General features: G+C 47.1%; 1 protein-coding gene and 1 long non-coding RNA gene across 4 annotated transcripts in view; one reads left to right on the top strand and one right to left on the bottom strand.

Moving 5' to 3' along the window:
* Positions 1–16,981, top strand: part of LOC144163053 (uncharacterized) — a 487,499-nt gene that overhangs the window by 305,906 nt on the left and 164,612 nt on the right. The window lies entirely within an intron of this gene.
* LOC144163049 (UMP-CMP kinase 1-like) overlaps positions 1–16,981 on the bottom strand; it is a 39,251-nt gene that overhangs the window by 10,217 nt on the left and 12,053 nt on the right. For all 3 annotated transcript variants that reach the window (XM_077693841.1, XM_077693839.1, XM_077693840.1), the window contains exons 3-5: positions 14,937–15,083; positions 5,214–5,351; positions 418–497 (exon numbers count right to left, since the gene is read on the bottom strand). In XM_077693841.1, coding sequence (XP_077549967.1) covers positions 418–497; positions 5,214–5,351; positions 14,937–15,083 — 365 coding nt within the window. The remainder of the gene's footprint in view (positions 1–417; positions 498–5,213; positions 5,352–14,936; positions 15,084–16,981) is intronic.

Below are 16,981 nucleotides of genomic sequence, written 5' to 3'. Positions count from 1 at the left end.
CCAATGCTGCGCTGCACACGCGTTAGCTCTCGCCTCCAGACCAGACTGCCTGGTCATGTGACCACTAACAACGTAGCCAATGGCGTTATCGGGAGAAGCTGGCGCCGAAGTTGACACCAAGAGCAGCGAGCTCCCGGTGGAAAAAATCTGGGGGCAGAGCAGTGGGTTCACGGCTTATGTGGCAGGTACTTGAAGAATGAAAGGCGTGAAAAAAAGCTTGCGCTATGTTCAAGTCCGAAGACAACGCGAGAGGCGTTTTGGAGGCACAAACTGTGGGGAAAAAATTTGTGTTATTTCGTGCAAATACGGTATTTATAACGCGAAGGTGTGAATACACTCATGAGAAATCATCATACAGTACTGTGCTCTTACCAAATCTTTGAAAATTGAATCAATCCTGGCTCTTTTCTCACTCACCTTTTGCGAAGGCTTTCAACGTTGTCATCGGTACGGCCGCTGCCGGCCTGACCTCTCTGCAGGCATCGCTCCACACAGATCTGCAAAGGCACCGAACATTGACAGTGTAAGTATCTCATCCAAGGTGCGACCTAGCTACACACCAAAAAACCCCGGAGTGTTCCTGAACCACTTCTACGTTTCTCCACGCGTGGAGTGCAATGATTAGCTCTGCCAGTTTTGAACTGTTTCTCCCTTTCAGTGCATGACCAATGGCCTCAACATCTTGGTGTTTTACAAAGGGTGCACAGACATGGCTCTTTAGGTGCAGGGCAAATGCAAGTGGAATAGCAATTCATTTCTGATTTCCACTTCATAAAAGTAGGGTTCCCTGGACTTAGTGCTGCCATCAACCAGTTCTGTTTTATATTTGATTGATTGTAGGGTTTAGCACGTCGACGCAACGCAAGTGATGAGGCGTGCCGTAGTTGAGGGCTCCGGATTAATTTTGACCCTCTGGGGATCTTTAACATGCGCCGAAATCACGTACACACGGGCGTTCTTGCTTCTCACCTCCACCAGAAAAGCGGCCACCGTTCGGTTTATATTTCTATGTTGACATGACTCCAAATCATCATTATCTCATCAGCCTATCTACGCACACTGCAGGGCAAAGGCCTCTCCCATGGATCTCCAATTATCCCGGTCCTGTGATAACTGCGACCAATTTATCCCCGTAAACTTCCTGATATCATCTGCCCATCTAACTTTCTGCCACCCCCTGCCACGCTTGACTTCTCTAGGGATCAACTCTGTTACCTTTAGTGACCAACGGTTATCTTGCCTTCGCATTACATGCCCTGCCCACATCCATTTCTTCTTGATTTCTACTAATATGTCCTGAACACGCATTTGTTCCCTGACCCACTCCGCTCTCTTCTTGTCCCTTAACGTTACATTCACGGAGTAAGATAAAGAGGAGCGCCGACTGAGGCCCAGAAAAAATCATTTGCGAGGGACGATAATGTCCCCACGCCACCGGGCGCCCAGCTTTCACTTTGCTGTCTTCCTCTTTCGTGCCCCTCTCGTCATTGTGCCTTTGCACGTTGCTCTCCCCTAGCTCGCTTTTCGCAGCGGCTTGTTTCCCTTTGCCGCGACATCTGTCTTCTAACATGTCAAGCAGTGCGCGCATCTGAGACGCGCGCGAAAATCTAAATCACGGTGCGCGGCCGCAATGAGCGGCGGAGTAATCGCACACCGCCACATATGTGACGACTGCTTATTCTCTAACAGGGAACGTTTAGTCTGGAATAATCAAGGCGGACTGAAGAATATCGATATAACCCAGGAGATCTAAGATTAAATCGTACGACGAAGATTTCAGAAGAACCACACAAGAAATCAGCCAGAGTAATATCGCACACTGCAATATGCAGTCTAGCCTGTTTCGGCTTACGGTAAAGCGGTACAGCGCTAAAATCACTCTTTCCTAGTCGCCCGCTACTCTGCCGCACGCTTAACTATTTATGCTTCTTAGACTGCACACACGAAACGTTTACGTCCGCAGTCGACATAGGCGTACGGCAATGATGCATGCAGTTCCACACAAGAAATTTACGGCTGCCGCCTGGCCAGGAATATGGAAAGGCGCTGTCAGCGTCATTACACGAGCAAAGTATTTCGAACGCTATCTTTGCTTCAACCGGCGTCATAACTTACGGCCCGGTGTTCACTGTCACTGTGCGGTCGTGTAATCTTGTCAATGCTGCCAGCACATACTGCCAGATGCATTGCTGAGCAACGTGTTCTGATGACGTGGCTTGTGAAAATAAAGTTGTTCTAGAATAAAGAGCGAAGCCGGATAATAGCATACCTTGCGTCATAAGAAGTGCTTGTGTGTTTTATAAAATTACATTTATTTTAAAATAATTTAAATTAAATTACATTTGTAACATGTGCTGAATGTACAGCTGCTATATTATCATATCTTATTAATGGCGCCATCGACGGAAGTCTGCCCCTGCATGCCGTATCTACGTGTCGTAATTAACAGCTGCACAACCAGTTGAGGGGTCGCAAGTACTCAGAAATTATAGAGGGAGGAGGAGAAGGCAAGTGGTGCGTTGAAAAAGTGTGGAACATATTGGTACTAAGTGGAATTGTGATACGGAAACATTTCTCGACGCGTCCCCCGCGTGCCCCTGGCGTGGTTGTTTTGGCACTACTCACAACTAGCCCGAATTAATGAAAGATGCAGCTGTTCATGCAGTTCAAATCGTTACGTTGATTTGAAACTCAGTGTTGTCTTCAAAACCACCTAGCCCCAATCATCATTTTTCAAGCAACACTCCTGTTTTACGTGTGCTCTGCACCACGGAGCAAGCTGCTTTCGACTGTGTGGACGGAATTCTCTGGAGCGCCGTGCGCTATACAGTAGCGTAGTATGCAGTACTAACAGTAGGCATAATGCAATGCGTGCTGTCGTATGCAGTCCCAAAGGAGAGGAAAAAAAGCTCGGGGCTACATCCCCGTGTGATACGAGCAGAGATACTGAAGAAATTCGGTATGTGAGCTCACTGCTTAGCATTCATTCCGATTTTGAGCCAGCAAGTTTAGTTTACAAGTGGCGAGAAGGTGGAGGGCACTTTAGAATCGCCATTTCTACGTTAGAACTAGTTGGCTTCTGTAATACATGTTGCACACAACAGAATTCCTATTCGCCAATTTACGGAATGTAGTGACATTCGTGGCCCGAAGTGCGGAAAAGCAAGCGTTTCTCCAGCGGCCAGATGTCTGAATGGGGTCGCTAAATTTCGTATTCCCGTTCTGCAAACAAATCCTTAACGTATCTTTGTCGTACGACAGCTTAATTCTGTCGGGTACCGGTCACCCAGGAGGTGCTGTCGAACCAGATAATCAGGCCCGCAACGGACGCGAAGCTGCGCCAGACGAACCGCCTCCGAAGCAGGCGACAAATTCAGCCGGAATGCGCCTCGCCGTCGCGCCTGAGAGCTGAGCAGCTCCGGAGCACGGGGATTGCTGCGCCATTCGTAGCGCCATCTACATTGTGCTCCGTAAGTGAGGAACATTAATGGCCCGTCGGAGAGAGCAAAGTCGGCGCTCCTGTTTATCTTGCTCCGTGGTTACATCCATCACCTTCTGTTCCATTGCTCGCTGAGTCGTGCTCAATTTCAGTTGAACCCTCTTAGCGAGCCTCCAAGTTTCTGCCCCGTAGGTGAGTACCGGTAAGATGCAACTGCCATACACTTTCCTCTTCAGGGGCAATGGTAGGCTGCTATTCATTATCTGAGAATGCCTGCCATGAATGCACTCCACCCCATTCTTATCCTTCTAATTACCTCTGCCTCATGGTAGGCATCCGGGGTCACTACTTGGCCTAAGCAGACATATTCGTTTACCACTTCCACTGCCTCGCCACCTATCTGAAGCCGCTGTGCTCTCCCGGGGTTATTAAGCATGACTTTAGTTTTCAGAATATTTGGAGTTCTATACAGAACTCCAAATATTCGGGAACAAATAGGACCTGCCTCGGGTGCTTCTTCAGGAGGCTTTGCCCTCTTGCAGTCAAAGCTACCTTTGAAAGCATCTTACTTTCATTTAATATACCGTATTTACTCGCGTAATGAACCCACTTTTTTTTCCAGAAATTTTTGAATGAATTTGGGGGGAGGGTTCATTATGACGGAAAAAATTGCTACAGTTGAAATTTCAAACATTAAAGTTGCAAATAAAAACACTGTCAGAGCCTTGCCATTTTCGTAAAAACACGTAGTTAATTACGTAAGCAAATTTCGTTTTTATTCGAAACATGCTAGTGGGTCCCTACTCGCCATGGAGCTGTCCTCCTTAGTACAGTTGCTTGCTGCCTCACATTTGTTGTCGGCCCACAGCGCACTGTCTTGCGTGCCATCAAGGCACTCCAAAATTTCTTTTCCAACACCGGAAAACTTCCCTTCTTTGAACCCACGATACACACGGCGATCCCTGTTCCCCGCCCAAAAACGTCATTTTCGCCCGTAGTGTTCACGTAGTGCAGCCCAGCCGCACGGTTTCCATGTGCATCACCGCATGCTCCACCAGTTTAAATCCGGCTGTACTAGCCCATCGTACAGCGCACACCAGGAGCACAAAAAAAGGTCGGAACACAGCTGAACAACAAATCCACGAGCGTCATGGCGAAGTCGCGGAACCTCAAGAGCAGAGGAGTATGGAGTACGCTTAGTGCTTTGTTCGCACGCCGCCAGAACCAGCCATAACAGCAAAGAGCAGGGAAGGAGTGTGCGGAGTACGTTTTGTGCTTTGTTCGCATGCAGGAACGTTTTTACGGCGCAAGAAGGTTTGTTTTGCGTTCAGCAGGTGGCGCTCCGCAAGCGCGCAGTTTTTAAATTGCGAGCCTCGACATTCGCGCTCATGTCTCCTGCCACTGTTCAGGTTTCTTTTTGTCGGAATGCATTTTTAGCATTTCTGCGCGTACTGTAGCGCGATATCAAGTTACTGTGATGGTCTAAGTCAGCAACCATGCTGAGATAATAAAATAGCCCTGCTGCATTTTTTACTCAAAGTGACAAAAAAGTAAATTCTGAAGAAGACAAGTGGGGGGAGGGGAGGGTTCATTACGCGAGTAAATACAGTAAAGCATAAAGCGTTCAGCCATGCCGCTTGCAATGCTAGAGCTTGCTATACTGGAACTACTGACACACAGCCACACGGAAGGATTTGGCAGGTGCCCTGGAGCGACCCTGAAAAGCAGAGCCGATGCCCATGGGCAACTGCTGTAACGTGTTTTCCCCACCTACCTCCTCTGGGCACTCGAGGAAGAGCACGAAGCGGAGGTTAACCTTGTCCGACATCTCTCTGTTCCAGCCGTCCAGGTTGTTCTGGTTGCGCGGGAAGCCGTCGATCAGGAAGTTGTTGTTTGCGCTCTCCTTCATGGCCTGCAAGAAAGCACACACCCATCAACCACATGCACACAATCCTTCTCTAACGACAAGGTCGGAGTGGAGGAACCAGGCGATGAGCTTTGACTAACACTCACAGAGAGATATTCAGGGCTGACGTTTCTCTTCTGAGAAATGCTGGTGGGACCTTGAAGTGTGACGATGACATCCACACGTAAACGTGTGCCTACGTTTCTCATATCAGTCCGCTTCTCACTAATGTGTGGGGCGGATTATGTGCCACTGCACCCTGAGAAAAGAGCAGGTTGGCTGTGACGCTACTTCACAGAAGAGACAAACACTTCCACCCTTGAGCCATGAAGACAAAATACAAGTTTGTTTTATTTGAAAGATTTCGTGTTTTTATATAAATAGTGTCCCCAGCGCTTGTCCAGATGCAAACTATGTTTTATTCACTGAGAAATTAGCCAACTTACATTAAAATTTTTATTTTCCCACTAAATCGTGTGTTTTCATGGTTTGCAATGACATCACAGGAACCGACCACTCTGCAGCCAATTGGGAAGCCTTGTTTACAGTCATGAACCTAGATGGCGCCACCATACCGTGGCAAGCCGTTCTCTGTCTCTGGTTTGTTTTTGACCGTATTTGAACCTGGCTTGTTTTTGTTCAGGGAGAAATTAATCGTTTCGTGAAACAGAGTGTTTGCTCGACAAATATGGTCCCATAATACACTGTTGCTTGCGTCAACTGGCAAGTGTCGTCTAAAACTACCCCAAAGCCCCGCAGTCCTGTGCAGCTAAACCAAGCATAGTTCACACAGTACCAAGAGCAGTACACATCAATACTTCTATGTTTACGTGTCCTTTCATAACTTCCACTGTCGGTCCCACCATTCTTACTGCTTTTAGAAACAACGTGGCATAAATTTAAGCGCAAATAGCCCGTTCGGCAAGCTTATAAGCTCTGCCTAATTTGCATTTGCTTTTGCCGGCCTTCACCAATCGCAGAGCTGGCTGGTACGACCTTGTAGGTTCTGTTGTGGGAAATGAGCTTGTGGGTCGCATGGCGTTTCCCTTTTTTCCTAATTATATAGCTTATTTGAGTGAAGTTTATGTTAAAAGTGGTGTCAGTATGATTCTAACGAGGCAATCTTTTGAATGAATTAAACTTGTATTCGTCTTCATGGCTTCTTTAAGGGGGCACACTGGCTTACAAACTTTTTTTTTTGCTTTCCGATTAATTTTCATGGAACTTCATGGTCTTGTTTGGCTGTTTAGCTGACTTCAAATATCCAATTAGTTTCGATATGAGGTAATTAGTTTCAGAGTTAATTAAAAATATTTATTGTTCTTGAGAACAATAGGGAAAAAACGATTTAACGAAAAATTACCAGCAAGGCATGAGTAGATACCAGAAGTTGTGGAGAATGAAATATGGGAAGCCCTTTTTTTGTTTCATTTTGTTTTGCAATCACATACAAGTTTACATCAATTTTAACTTCTAGGTTTGAAGTACCAATCAAAAATACCGCTAATTAAACAACTACCTAAACATAAAATGCAAAATCTGCTTCCCACATCGTGTGGTTTAAACATTCAGCCTCACAGTGCAAAAAAAGAAATTATCTTCATAGCTGCACTACAAGCTGGGATGTACCCCTCAAGCATTTACTATCCCTGCAATACCACTCGCGGCAAAAAAGTCAGAAATTATTTGTTATTTTCTTGTTGAGATCGGGCCTCTATGGCTTTTATCAGTAAATGGTACTGATCCCAGTGTGGAAGTTTTGCAGGAAAAACTCGGGAAACCGAGAGAAAACGTACCTAAAAAAGTGCTTTTCTGGGGAATTTTTCCATCGCAAAGACCCATGTGCCCCCCTAAACAGAACAGGGACCGTCCTTCTATGGCAAGCAGGACTGGGACCCAAACGGGTAATGACAGCATTGTGTGATGCACCCATGCGCATACAAATGGGCTCTAGGAAAGGCAAACATGCTGTTCTACAAAAAAAAAAAAAAAAATGCTGTCTGCTCAGTTTGTAAATGGGCCCCCAAATTGTTCCAAGTTTGCCATGAGCTGCCTCAAAAATTGTAAAAACACCCACAGTCCTGCGCACATCTCGGCCATTAGCTATCATTGATAGTGCTTGGGACATGGCACGCACACGGTATCGAAACTTTCTGCCGTGGTCTCCATTAGTAAGCACTTCATGGGAACAGTCCAGCTGTTCATGGCTGTTCATGGGAACAGTCCAGCTGGATTTAAAGGCGCCATGCAGACAAAAAACAAGTTTGGTTCATTCGAAAGATTGCCTCGTTAGAATCATACTGACACCACTTTTAACGCCCACTTCGCTCAAATAAGCTACATAATTAGGAAAAAAAGGGAATGGCCATGCGACCCACTAGCTCATTTCCCACAACAGAACCTATGATGTCGTACGCGATGCCGGCAAAAGCAAACACAAATTAGGCAGAGCTTACAAGCTTGCCGAACGAGCTATTTGCGCTTAAATTTACGGCACATTCGTCTTATGGCTCTCAGAATGGTGGGATAAACAGTAGAAGTTATGAAAGTACACGTAAACATAGAAGTAGTGATGCGTACTGCTGTTGGTACTGCACGAACTATGCTTGTTTTAGCTGTACAGCACTGCGGCTCTTTGGAGTTGTCTCAGATGACACTGGCCGATTGGCATAGGCGACGGCGTCTTACAGGACCATATTTGTCGAGCGAGCACCATGCTTCCCAAACAATTATTTTCTCCCTGAACAAAAACAAGCCAGGTACAAATACGGTAAAAAAACAAAACGAAGGAAGAAAACAACCAGCTGTGGCGCCATCTAGGTTGACTAACAATAAACAAGTCTCCGTTCCACACCAAGTCTAGCTGAAAGACCTGTTCTTATGATGTGTCATTGCAGACGTCGTTGAAACACACAATTTGGCGAGAGAATAAAAATTTTAACTTAAATTGATTAATTTGTCAGTGAATAACGCATCGTTTCCTTCCGGACAAGCACTGGGGGCACTATAGAACACGAAATCTTTCGAATAAAACAAACTTGTATTTTGTCTTCATGGCCCTTTTAAGCAGAAGGAGATGCCCCAGAAAGGGTGACTAATGAATCGCTGGCGTGGATATCACCGACCCAACATACCCTTTCCTTCCATCTGGCCGGCTGCCAGGCTCCCTTTGCGGGTAACTCCTAACAAGTGTGAACCAAAATTGCGCCCACCTCCCCGCGAGGGGAACCCTGTGTAGATGCGACGCATCGTGGGGTTCACTTGGTGTTTCCATTGGATTGATTCTGAAATCGCGTGAAACGTGTCTGGAACGCGTATGATTATTATGTTTTATGATTATTATTATGTTTTATTGGCCAATCTTGGTCAATCTCTCTAAGTGGTATACTTGGGGCTTCGCTGTCGCAATGACCTTTACTCCATCATTGTTGCTGTAAGAGGGCGCTTCTTTTCTTTTATTGCAAGTGTTAATCATTGCCCCATCATGCGTTGTATCAGTAGCATCTTGACGTAGTTTGAACGAGTCGAGGATATAAGGCGCGTTCGTAGCATTTGATTCTGTCTCGGTTTTGTGGCGCAGTGGGAAGAGCACCATGTACCTCGCGTTCTGCCCACAGGGTCGTGGGATCGAAACTGGGCGCCGCTAACTATTATTTTTTTTATAGTGTAGGGGGAGGGGTGTGGACGGACAACAACGCCGTATGGAGGGACAAGGCGAGTGAATGAGATGCAGTCGCATCTAATATATTGTTTAAACTAAGTACGGTGTGAAATATCAGAGACCGGTGGAAGGAGAGAACGTGTGTGGTGACTGTCATCAACCTAGCTGAAGTTCACCTCCCCTTACTCTTTTTTTTATCTACCTAGAGTTTCCAGTGATAGTGATAAGTGTGATAAAATGTCACTGCCCAACATTGGGAGGGGCTTTACGTTCACAGCTCAAGTAAAGAATGGAGAGACGCTGACTCATGTGCACCAAAACTTTGCGATGTTCCAGAGTCATACCATATTTGCACGAATATAACGCAAATTTTTTTCTTTTTTCTGCGATTTGTGCCTTCAAAAAGCCCCTCACGCTGTATTCAGACCCAAACATAGCGCAACCTTTTTTTGTTGCCTTTCTTACTTCAAATACCTTCATCCTTGGCACGCGCGTAATGTTATTATGCCTGGAATGTGAGCCACGAACTTGCTGCTCTACCCCTGGATGTTTGCCGCCGAGAGCTCGCTGGTCTCGGCGTCAACTTTGGCGCCAGCTTCTCCCGATAACGCCATTGGCTACGTTGTTAGTGGTCACATGACCAGGCAGTCTGGTCCGGAGGCGAGAGCTAACGCGTGTGCGGTGCAGCATTGGCTCCTCATTGTGCTTTGTTTTGATCGCACTTGCTTCTGCCTTCTGAGCCGCTGCAATGAACAGGCGAAATCAGCACACTTAAGAAACTTTAGAATCAGTACAGCCTTTAAGAAACGGACAATCCTGCTTTCAAAAAGAGCAGGGAAATTCAAGTGCGTCGCAGCATCTCGGACTACGCGAGTCAACCATTCGAGGCTGGAGGAAGTGCAGTGATCGCATCTTTCAAGCCGCACCGACTCGTAAAGCGTTCTGTGGACCCAAGAATGGCCTCTACCCTACACTCGAGAATGACCTGGTAGAGTTTAATCCGCGAACGTCGCAGCCAATTTTGCCAGTAAACGCTGAGCCTGCGCAACTCAAAGGCAGAGAGCTTGCACATGAGGTTGGTGGGCCCCGTGAGTACTTCGCATTACTTCGCGTTATGGTCGTAATATATATAGATTTTTCATTTTCGGAAGGACCAAGAGTACCCCCCTCGCATTACATTCGAAGTCACGTTATTTTCGCGCAAATACGGTACCTTCAGCATCCAGAAACATTCAGAGCCCTCATTCGAGAAAAAAAAAAAAAAAAAAAAGAGAACTGTTTAGAGGAGGATAACAAGAAATGGGCGCGTACTGCCAACACATCACTGCTCCCTCATAAAGAGAAGGATCATGCTTCCATAGCTGAAGAGAGATAATTGCGCATCACTGCACTCTACCTATCCACCCTGTCCCTCATGAGGACTGGACTGAAATCCTTGTTCCTTTCCTCCCCACCACCGCATCTCATCAGCTACACTGGCTGAGGTTGAGCAGTTTCGCATGTGCTGTAAAGGGCCGTTCTGCACAAGCGCGAGGGCAATTGGCTTGGCTTGGCTCGGCTTGGATTAGATTGGGTTGGATTGAATTGAAGTGGATTGTGTTGGATTGTGTTGCGTCATAGCCGCGGCAAACGCACTGGTGCTGGCGCACGCCAAGGTGTGCGCCTCAATTACACAGTAGCCAAGTCTGACGCTACGCCAGAGCTGCTTGATAGCCGGTTTCCGTGGCTCGTGAAGAGCCGTGCTGAGTATGCGCGAGGAGCAGTGACTGCACAGGACTGGACTGGACTGGATTGGACTGGATTGCTGAGCCTTAGCTCACGCACGGCCGCTGGATGAGAGCGAACGCAAGGTGCGGCCTGCCGCGTCGCCCGGATTTCAATGGGCGAGGGCGTGAGTGGCGGTGTTTACGTTTGTCGCCGCTTGACTCCCTCGCGGCGCTAGCGTTCGGGGACTGGTTTCGGGACGGAGCGGGGCGGTCCCCGTAGGCGAGCGCTTGCGCCGACTGAGAGAGACAGCCAGCGCACGGGTTTTAAGGGGACGTGCTCCTCCAAACAACTTTTTTTTTAATAATGAAGTTAGGAGGCTGAAATTTTCACAGCTTATAGAGATTGAGCTCCTCTGGTCATATATGTAATCAGATTTTGAATAGCTGCTCCGGATAAAATGTTACGCAGCATGACTTTCAGAAAAATGGCTTTTTTGTGCACACTTTTTTTTATAGTAAAAATTTTTTCTGAAACTTTTAAAATAGCCTAGGTGGTTCCTTATGAACTGCAGAGTGCACAAATCTACCTGAAAAAGCCTCATCATCATTTTCCTCACCACGAAAAAAAAATTACTGGTAGTGTGCCTTTTTTTGTTCTGTATATTTTTGTTTTATGACCGTCAGAAAAATCTAAGGACACAAATTGCATAATGAACAAGATTTGTGCACTCTACGTGTTATAATGAACATCTGTGCAAAATTTCATCCTGATACGACAACTTTAAGTGGGAAAATAAGTGTGCACAAACTCAGAAAACGGACAAAAACAACAAGCTGAGAAAAACGCAATTGAAAGTTTATTTCTTTGGCAGACTCAGAAATTCTTGCTCGAACAACAGGAAATTTGGTGGGGATACAGTCTGAAATGTCCACATTGAGGTACTAAAACTAGAATGCTCCTGCTGCATAAGTTGCACCCTCACGGTTTTTGCTGGGGTAGTCCTTGGTATGGGATTGTTTCACCAGGCTGCGGCAATGGGGCTAGCCTTAGCAGTCAGATTTGCACACATCTGCCTGATCCTCCGCTGGTCACTTGCATTGCTTAGTCTGACCAGTTCTTCTGAAGGGAAGATCTGACCAGTTCTTCTGAAGGGAAGATTCCCAGTTCTTGGAGAACTTGCTCAAAACTAGTGTGGCCTCTGTTGAACCACAACCCTGCGAGGGCAGTGGCAGTCTTCACTACAATAAACTGCAGGTTGTACGATAGCGTCCTGTGCCAGATGCGCAGTGCTGCTTCCGTCTCCATGGCATGGGATGAGCAGTCAACATTTTTTTCACACACAAGAGGCACGAAAGGCTTGCTACACTTCCTCCTCTTGCTCATCAAGCTTTTGGTGGCGGCTACAAGTACAAGTAGTTTGACAGCACCTCAAAATCCAGGCAGAGACCAGTGTCAAGAGAAATGGCAGTTCCAACACTGTTGTGGCTCGTGTCTTTGCTTCTGCCAAGTACCATCAAAAATCACACTGAGGTCAGTCTGACCAGCTTGCAACGCAGTTACTTGCCTTGCTTCAGCAAGGTTGTCTGAGACGCCTTTTGTGGCCGCAACATGAACTTTCTTGGCAGTGTTGTAGAACGTCTTTTGATGCTGTGGTTTTGGTAGACCAAGAATGGCACAAAACCTGCACAGCTGTTCGTGTCCGATGCCAACCGCGCGTGCAGCGAGTACCGCTTTCACATTGACGGCGAAACTGCAGAGTTCCGGTTTGCGGCCTCCGCGACCGACGGCGGCAGCGCGCTGCGACGAGTAAACAGAAGAAATCACTCCCGCAGCCACTCCCGCAGGGCACTTCTCGTTTTTGCACTTCAGTTCCAGTACCGATGCGAGGCCCTTCCGCTTGTTCGCAACCTCAACTACGACGAGTTCGCACTTCCCGCACGTCGCGCACACGGCGGCACTCAAGGTCAGTCAGAGCGCCGACTCCACAGATAACTGCACCGCTCCCGTGGCTGGCTGTCTCCTCACCTTGGAAGGCTGCCGACTTCTTCTCCGATGCGCTTATAAAGCCGATATCTTCGCTGATAAAATCAGCCCCGCCTGGTAGAGCCGCGCTTGCAACGCTTGAAGGCCCGGCGCCGTTAGGCCTCACGGTGCCGGTCGTGCCGGCATTGGCCGTGGTCGTCACAATGCTGCGCCGCTTGCGCTTTCCTTTGTACCGGCATGAAGTACGCTGCTTCCGGCGACAAAAGTCACGCTTATCCTCACCGTTAACGATTAAAAACACACGATAAGGAAATAGAAAAGATAGCGCGAAGTAGCGAACGGAACGATGCGGGCGATGGCGGCTCACAAGCGGCAAGAGCCAATGGCGGTCCCACTTTCGCGTCACGTGATTTAAATGCCCAGTGGGAGCTCGCAAAACAAGCGGGAAGAAACATTTTTTTTTATTTTTTTTACGCGGAGATACGAAGCTGGCGAGCGGCTCAATCGAGAGAAGAAGGCTTGATCTACCTCTCTCATGTGACCAAAATGGCGGCGAGCCACGCTGCCGTGCGGAATAAATTCTCAAACCTGGCCGAAATTTGGCTTGATTGCGCGATTTCTTGGGTCACCGCGAGTCATTCAGACACATTTTTCACTAAGTTCTCGTTCGTATTTCGTTTTCATTTTTTTACCCATGAAAGAAGGATAGTCAAAGATGCTAATGCAAGGGAAAACAAAAAATCGGTATATTTCGGAAAAATCGCGTTTTTTCGACCCGCGTGTCCCGGTTTTAAAGCTGTTGTTGTCCTTCCTGGGCTACTCAACTGCGAAAACTGTCTCTCCGTATGTGTATGTACACCCGCCGCCAGGGGGGTAAAGCGAGCTCCGAGACCGTACGAATCGTGGGCGCTGACATGATACAATTCCCATGGTTGCTAGATCAATTGTATTCAGTTTTGTAAAAAGTTGTTCGTTAATAATTTAACTAAAACAAAGAACTGAAGCAAAATACTTACAAATATTTGCTTCAGTAAATAAAACTAGCTCTACAAAAAACTTTTAGTGTAATTAAGCTGTAATTAGCGAACAAAAAGTAAGTGCGTAGCTCAGTTTTGGTTTTGATTTTCTTGAGGTGTGCTAGGAAGTGGCGAGGCCCTTGCGCCTGACTTGCGCAGTGTGTGTGTGTGTGTGTGTGTGCAGTATCCAGCTCAGATTTGGGTGCGTGCAAAACGCGTACAACTGGTACAACTCGGATGCACGCGCTGAGCAAGTGCCTCCCCGGGCGCTTGCGAGGCCGTCATTCGTTTCTTCACGTTAAGCACCCTCCTATTGCGCCTGATACTGACGCCGGAACAGCGATTCCGATCTGACCTTGACTTGAGGCGCATTGTAGTGGAGGGTTCCGGATTAGTTTTGACTACCTGGAGATCTTTAGCGTGCACCGAAAATCTCGAAAAGTGGATGTTTTTGCGTTTCGCCTCCATCTGAAAAAAGGTCGCTGCAACCAGGATTGAACCAGAGTCCTTGGGCTCAGTGGCACAACGCCTTAGCCACTGAGCCAGTGTGGCAGGTCACCTCATAAAGTGCAACCTATCGCCGAGTTCAGGGGCAGCAAGTCCCAATGAAGGTGCATCATGGTGTTAGTATGTAAGGAAATCTAGGAGTACATGACAGTTTGTCGTGAACCGAACTCAGGGCCGATTCCTGTTTAAAAAATTAGAGGCGTTCCACTCAACGTGAAAGCCGTCAAAAGTGCAGAGCAGCGATTCGCCATAATGGGCTGTAGCGCCGTTATCCGTTCACTGCTACCACCCAATGCAATTCAAATTTCCCGCCTTTGCAGTGCTCGCGCACCCCCTGCCTGAAACTGCGCCAGCGGGAGGAGTTCTGTTCTTTCTGCGCTTGCTTTTCCTCCCGCACGTGCCGGCGTTGCACTGCCACTTTTTTTGGCCTACTACCGTAAAAACCAACCCAACGAGCGTTCCTAACTGAATGAATGCGGGCGCTGCCGGTTATTTATGCACAGTTTGCTTCAAATGTACCTGCAGTTTTCTTTGTCTAAACAACGGGGAGATGCATGACAAGCGCCAGCAGTTCACAAATTTCGAACTGTTGAAGTCTCTGGGTTACGCCGCAACGACGAAACGGTGTGTGGCTCTACTTGGGTCCAGCTAGCGCGCTACAGTGACAAGGTGAGCCTCTAAAGTGCTCTGCACTTAAAAAGGAGTGTAGGGGCCTACCCGTTCCAGAAGGCTGCAGGTGATCTCAACCGGCACGATGGTGCCGTTTTTGATGTGGTCGGCAATGATGTCGCCATATTGGGAGCCCGCGGTGTTCTGCTCCTTCCGCAAGAGGTCCCCCGCAGACAGGTGCTCGTAGCCAAACCTCTGCGTAGCGCGGAAAAAAAACACTGTATGTATGTATGTATGTTTGTGGTTTATTGGCGCAAGGGTTTCTAAGACCAAAGAGCGCCAGAACTATGTTATGTGGTCTTTCAATAGTCATGTTTGTGCTTAAAATATGTATGAAATGAGTATGATACATCTTAAAATACTGTATATATGGGTGTAGAGGGCCCGTCCACTAAAGCATGAAGATGTTCATAATGGTGGCTGAAATGGATTATGGGTGCAACGTGATGCACCTCGAGCCAAAGAGCATGCGACGAGAGTGGGCCTCCCGTGCGGACAAAGGGAGCATGAGGGCCTCACTCACTGCTCGTAGGCTCTGAGGTCACGCACTGTACGAGATGAGTTTTAAAAACTTGATGTCTGCAAGATAACTTAAAAGACTTTTGTTTGTAAACATAGGTTCATCTCCTAAAAACAGTGAAGGATGTAGTGGGATGTTGTAGGTATATATTTTCGGGAAATGCCGTTTTCTGGCTTCATTGCAGAATGTGCACTCAATTAATACATGGTGGACGGTGAGCCGTTCCCCACACTTGTTACAAACAGGTGGGAGTGTTCCATTCAAAAGATATGCGTGTGTAGCGTAAGTGTGGCCTATTCGCAGTCTGCAAATGGATACCTCAATGAATCTGTTTTGTTTTTCTGTTGTGTATCTTCCTATGTTTGGTTTTACTGAGTGGAGCTTGTTGTCTGTGTGTGTGTCCCACATGTGCTGCCAGCATTTACGGATTCCCCTCCGGATTACTGGTTTCAGATCGAGGTGAGGGACCTGCGCTACATCAACACCACTACGTAGGGCCGCCAAAGTGGCGTTCTGGTCAGCAATTTCATTGCCCAGAATGCCACTGTGTCCAGGGATCCAGCAAACAAGTATTTTTAGCTTTGACTTATAGGCAGTTATAAGAGCTTTAAAAAGGCGGTTTAGAATAACGTTTTTTGTGGGCTTAAAGGAATCCAATGCAGTTACTACACTTAGGGAGTCTGTGTAGATGACTGATTGTTGTATTTTGTTCTGTGTAATGTGTTCCACTGTGATTAGAATACCATAGGCTTCTGCTGTAAAGATGCTACAATTTCTGTTCAATGTCCTTGTGCTGGCAAAGTCCGGGCCATGTGCAGCACAGGACACAGAAGAAGAAGACTTGGAAGCATCTGTGTAAAAAGAGGCGCATGGATATCTGTGTTGTAAACTTAAGAAATGCTGTAAAATCAATTCGCGGGGTGCACGACGCTTGTCAATTTGTTTAAAGGATGTGTCACAATGAATAGTTGACATGTCCCAAGGTGGGACTATATCGGCGATACAGGTTTTTATGCCATCATCTAAAGACACCCCTATCTCCTCTGCAAGGCCTTTGACCCGCAAGGCTACAGGGGCAGGGATCGACGGGCGCGCTAAATACAAATGGGCGGATGAGATGTCATTCACAATAGAATTGCATGGGTGATTCGTCATAGACATTGTCCTAATAGCATAGAGGACTGCTGTATAAGCACGCTGGTGCTCTAGGCACCAGTGGTCGCATTCTACATAAAGACTCTGGATTGGACTTGTCCTGAAGGCTCCAGAGGCAAGGCGAAGGCCCAAATGTAGTACTGGGTCTAACATTTTTAAGGCAGTTTTAGACGCGGACCCGTATGTTACACTTCCATAGTCTATACGTGACCTAACTAAACTCACAAAGAGACGTAGAAGGCAGTCTTTATCAGCACCATAAGACTGATGTGACAACACTTTTAAAATGTTAATGGTTTTTAGGCATTTTTGTTTGAGTTTCTTTAAGTGCTGTACGTACGTTAGTTTTCCGTCAAGTACAACACCTAAAAACTTGTGTTCTTTCTTGACAGCAATCCGTTCTCCGTTCAGTGTGACA

This window comes from Haemaphysalis longicornis, unplaced genomic scaffold, assembly GCF_048455015.1.
Source record: "Haemaphysalis longicornis isolate Haplotype H1 unplaced genomic scaffold, Haemaphysalis longicornis Haplotype H1 scaffold_12, whole genome shotgun sequence".
NCBI lineage: Eukaryota > Metazoa > Arthropoda > Arachnida > Ixodida > Ixodidae > Haemaphysalis > Haemaphysalis longicornis.
The sequence above is the reverse complement of the archived record's forward strand: the minus strand, read 5'-3'. Positions and strand labels throughout refer to the sequence as shown.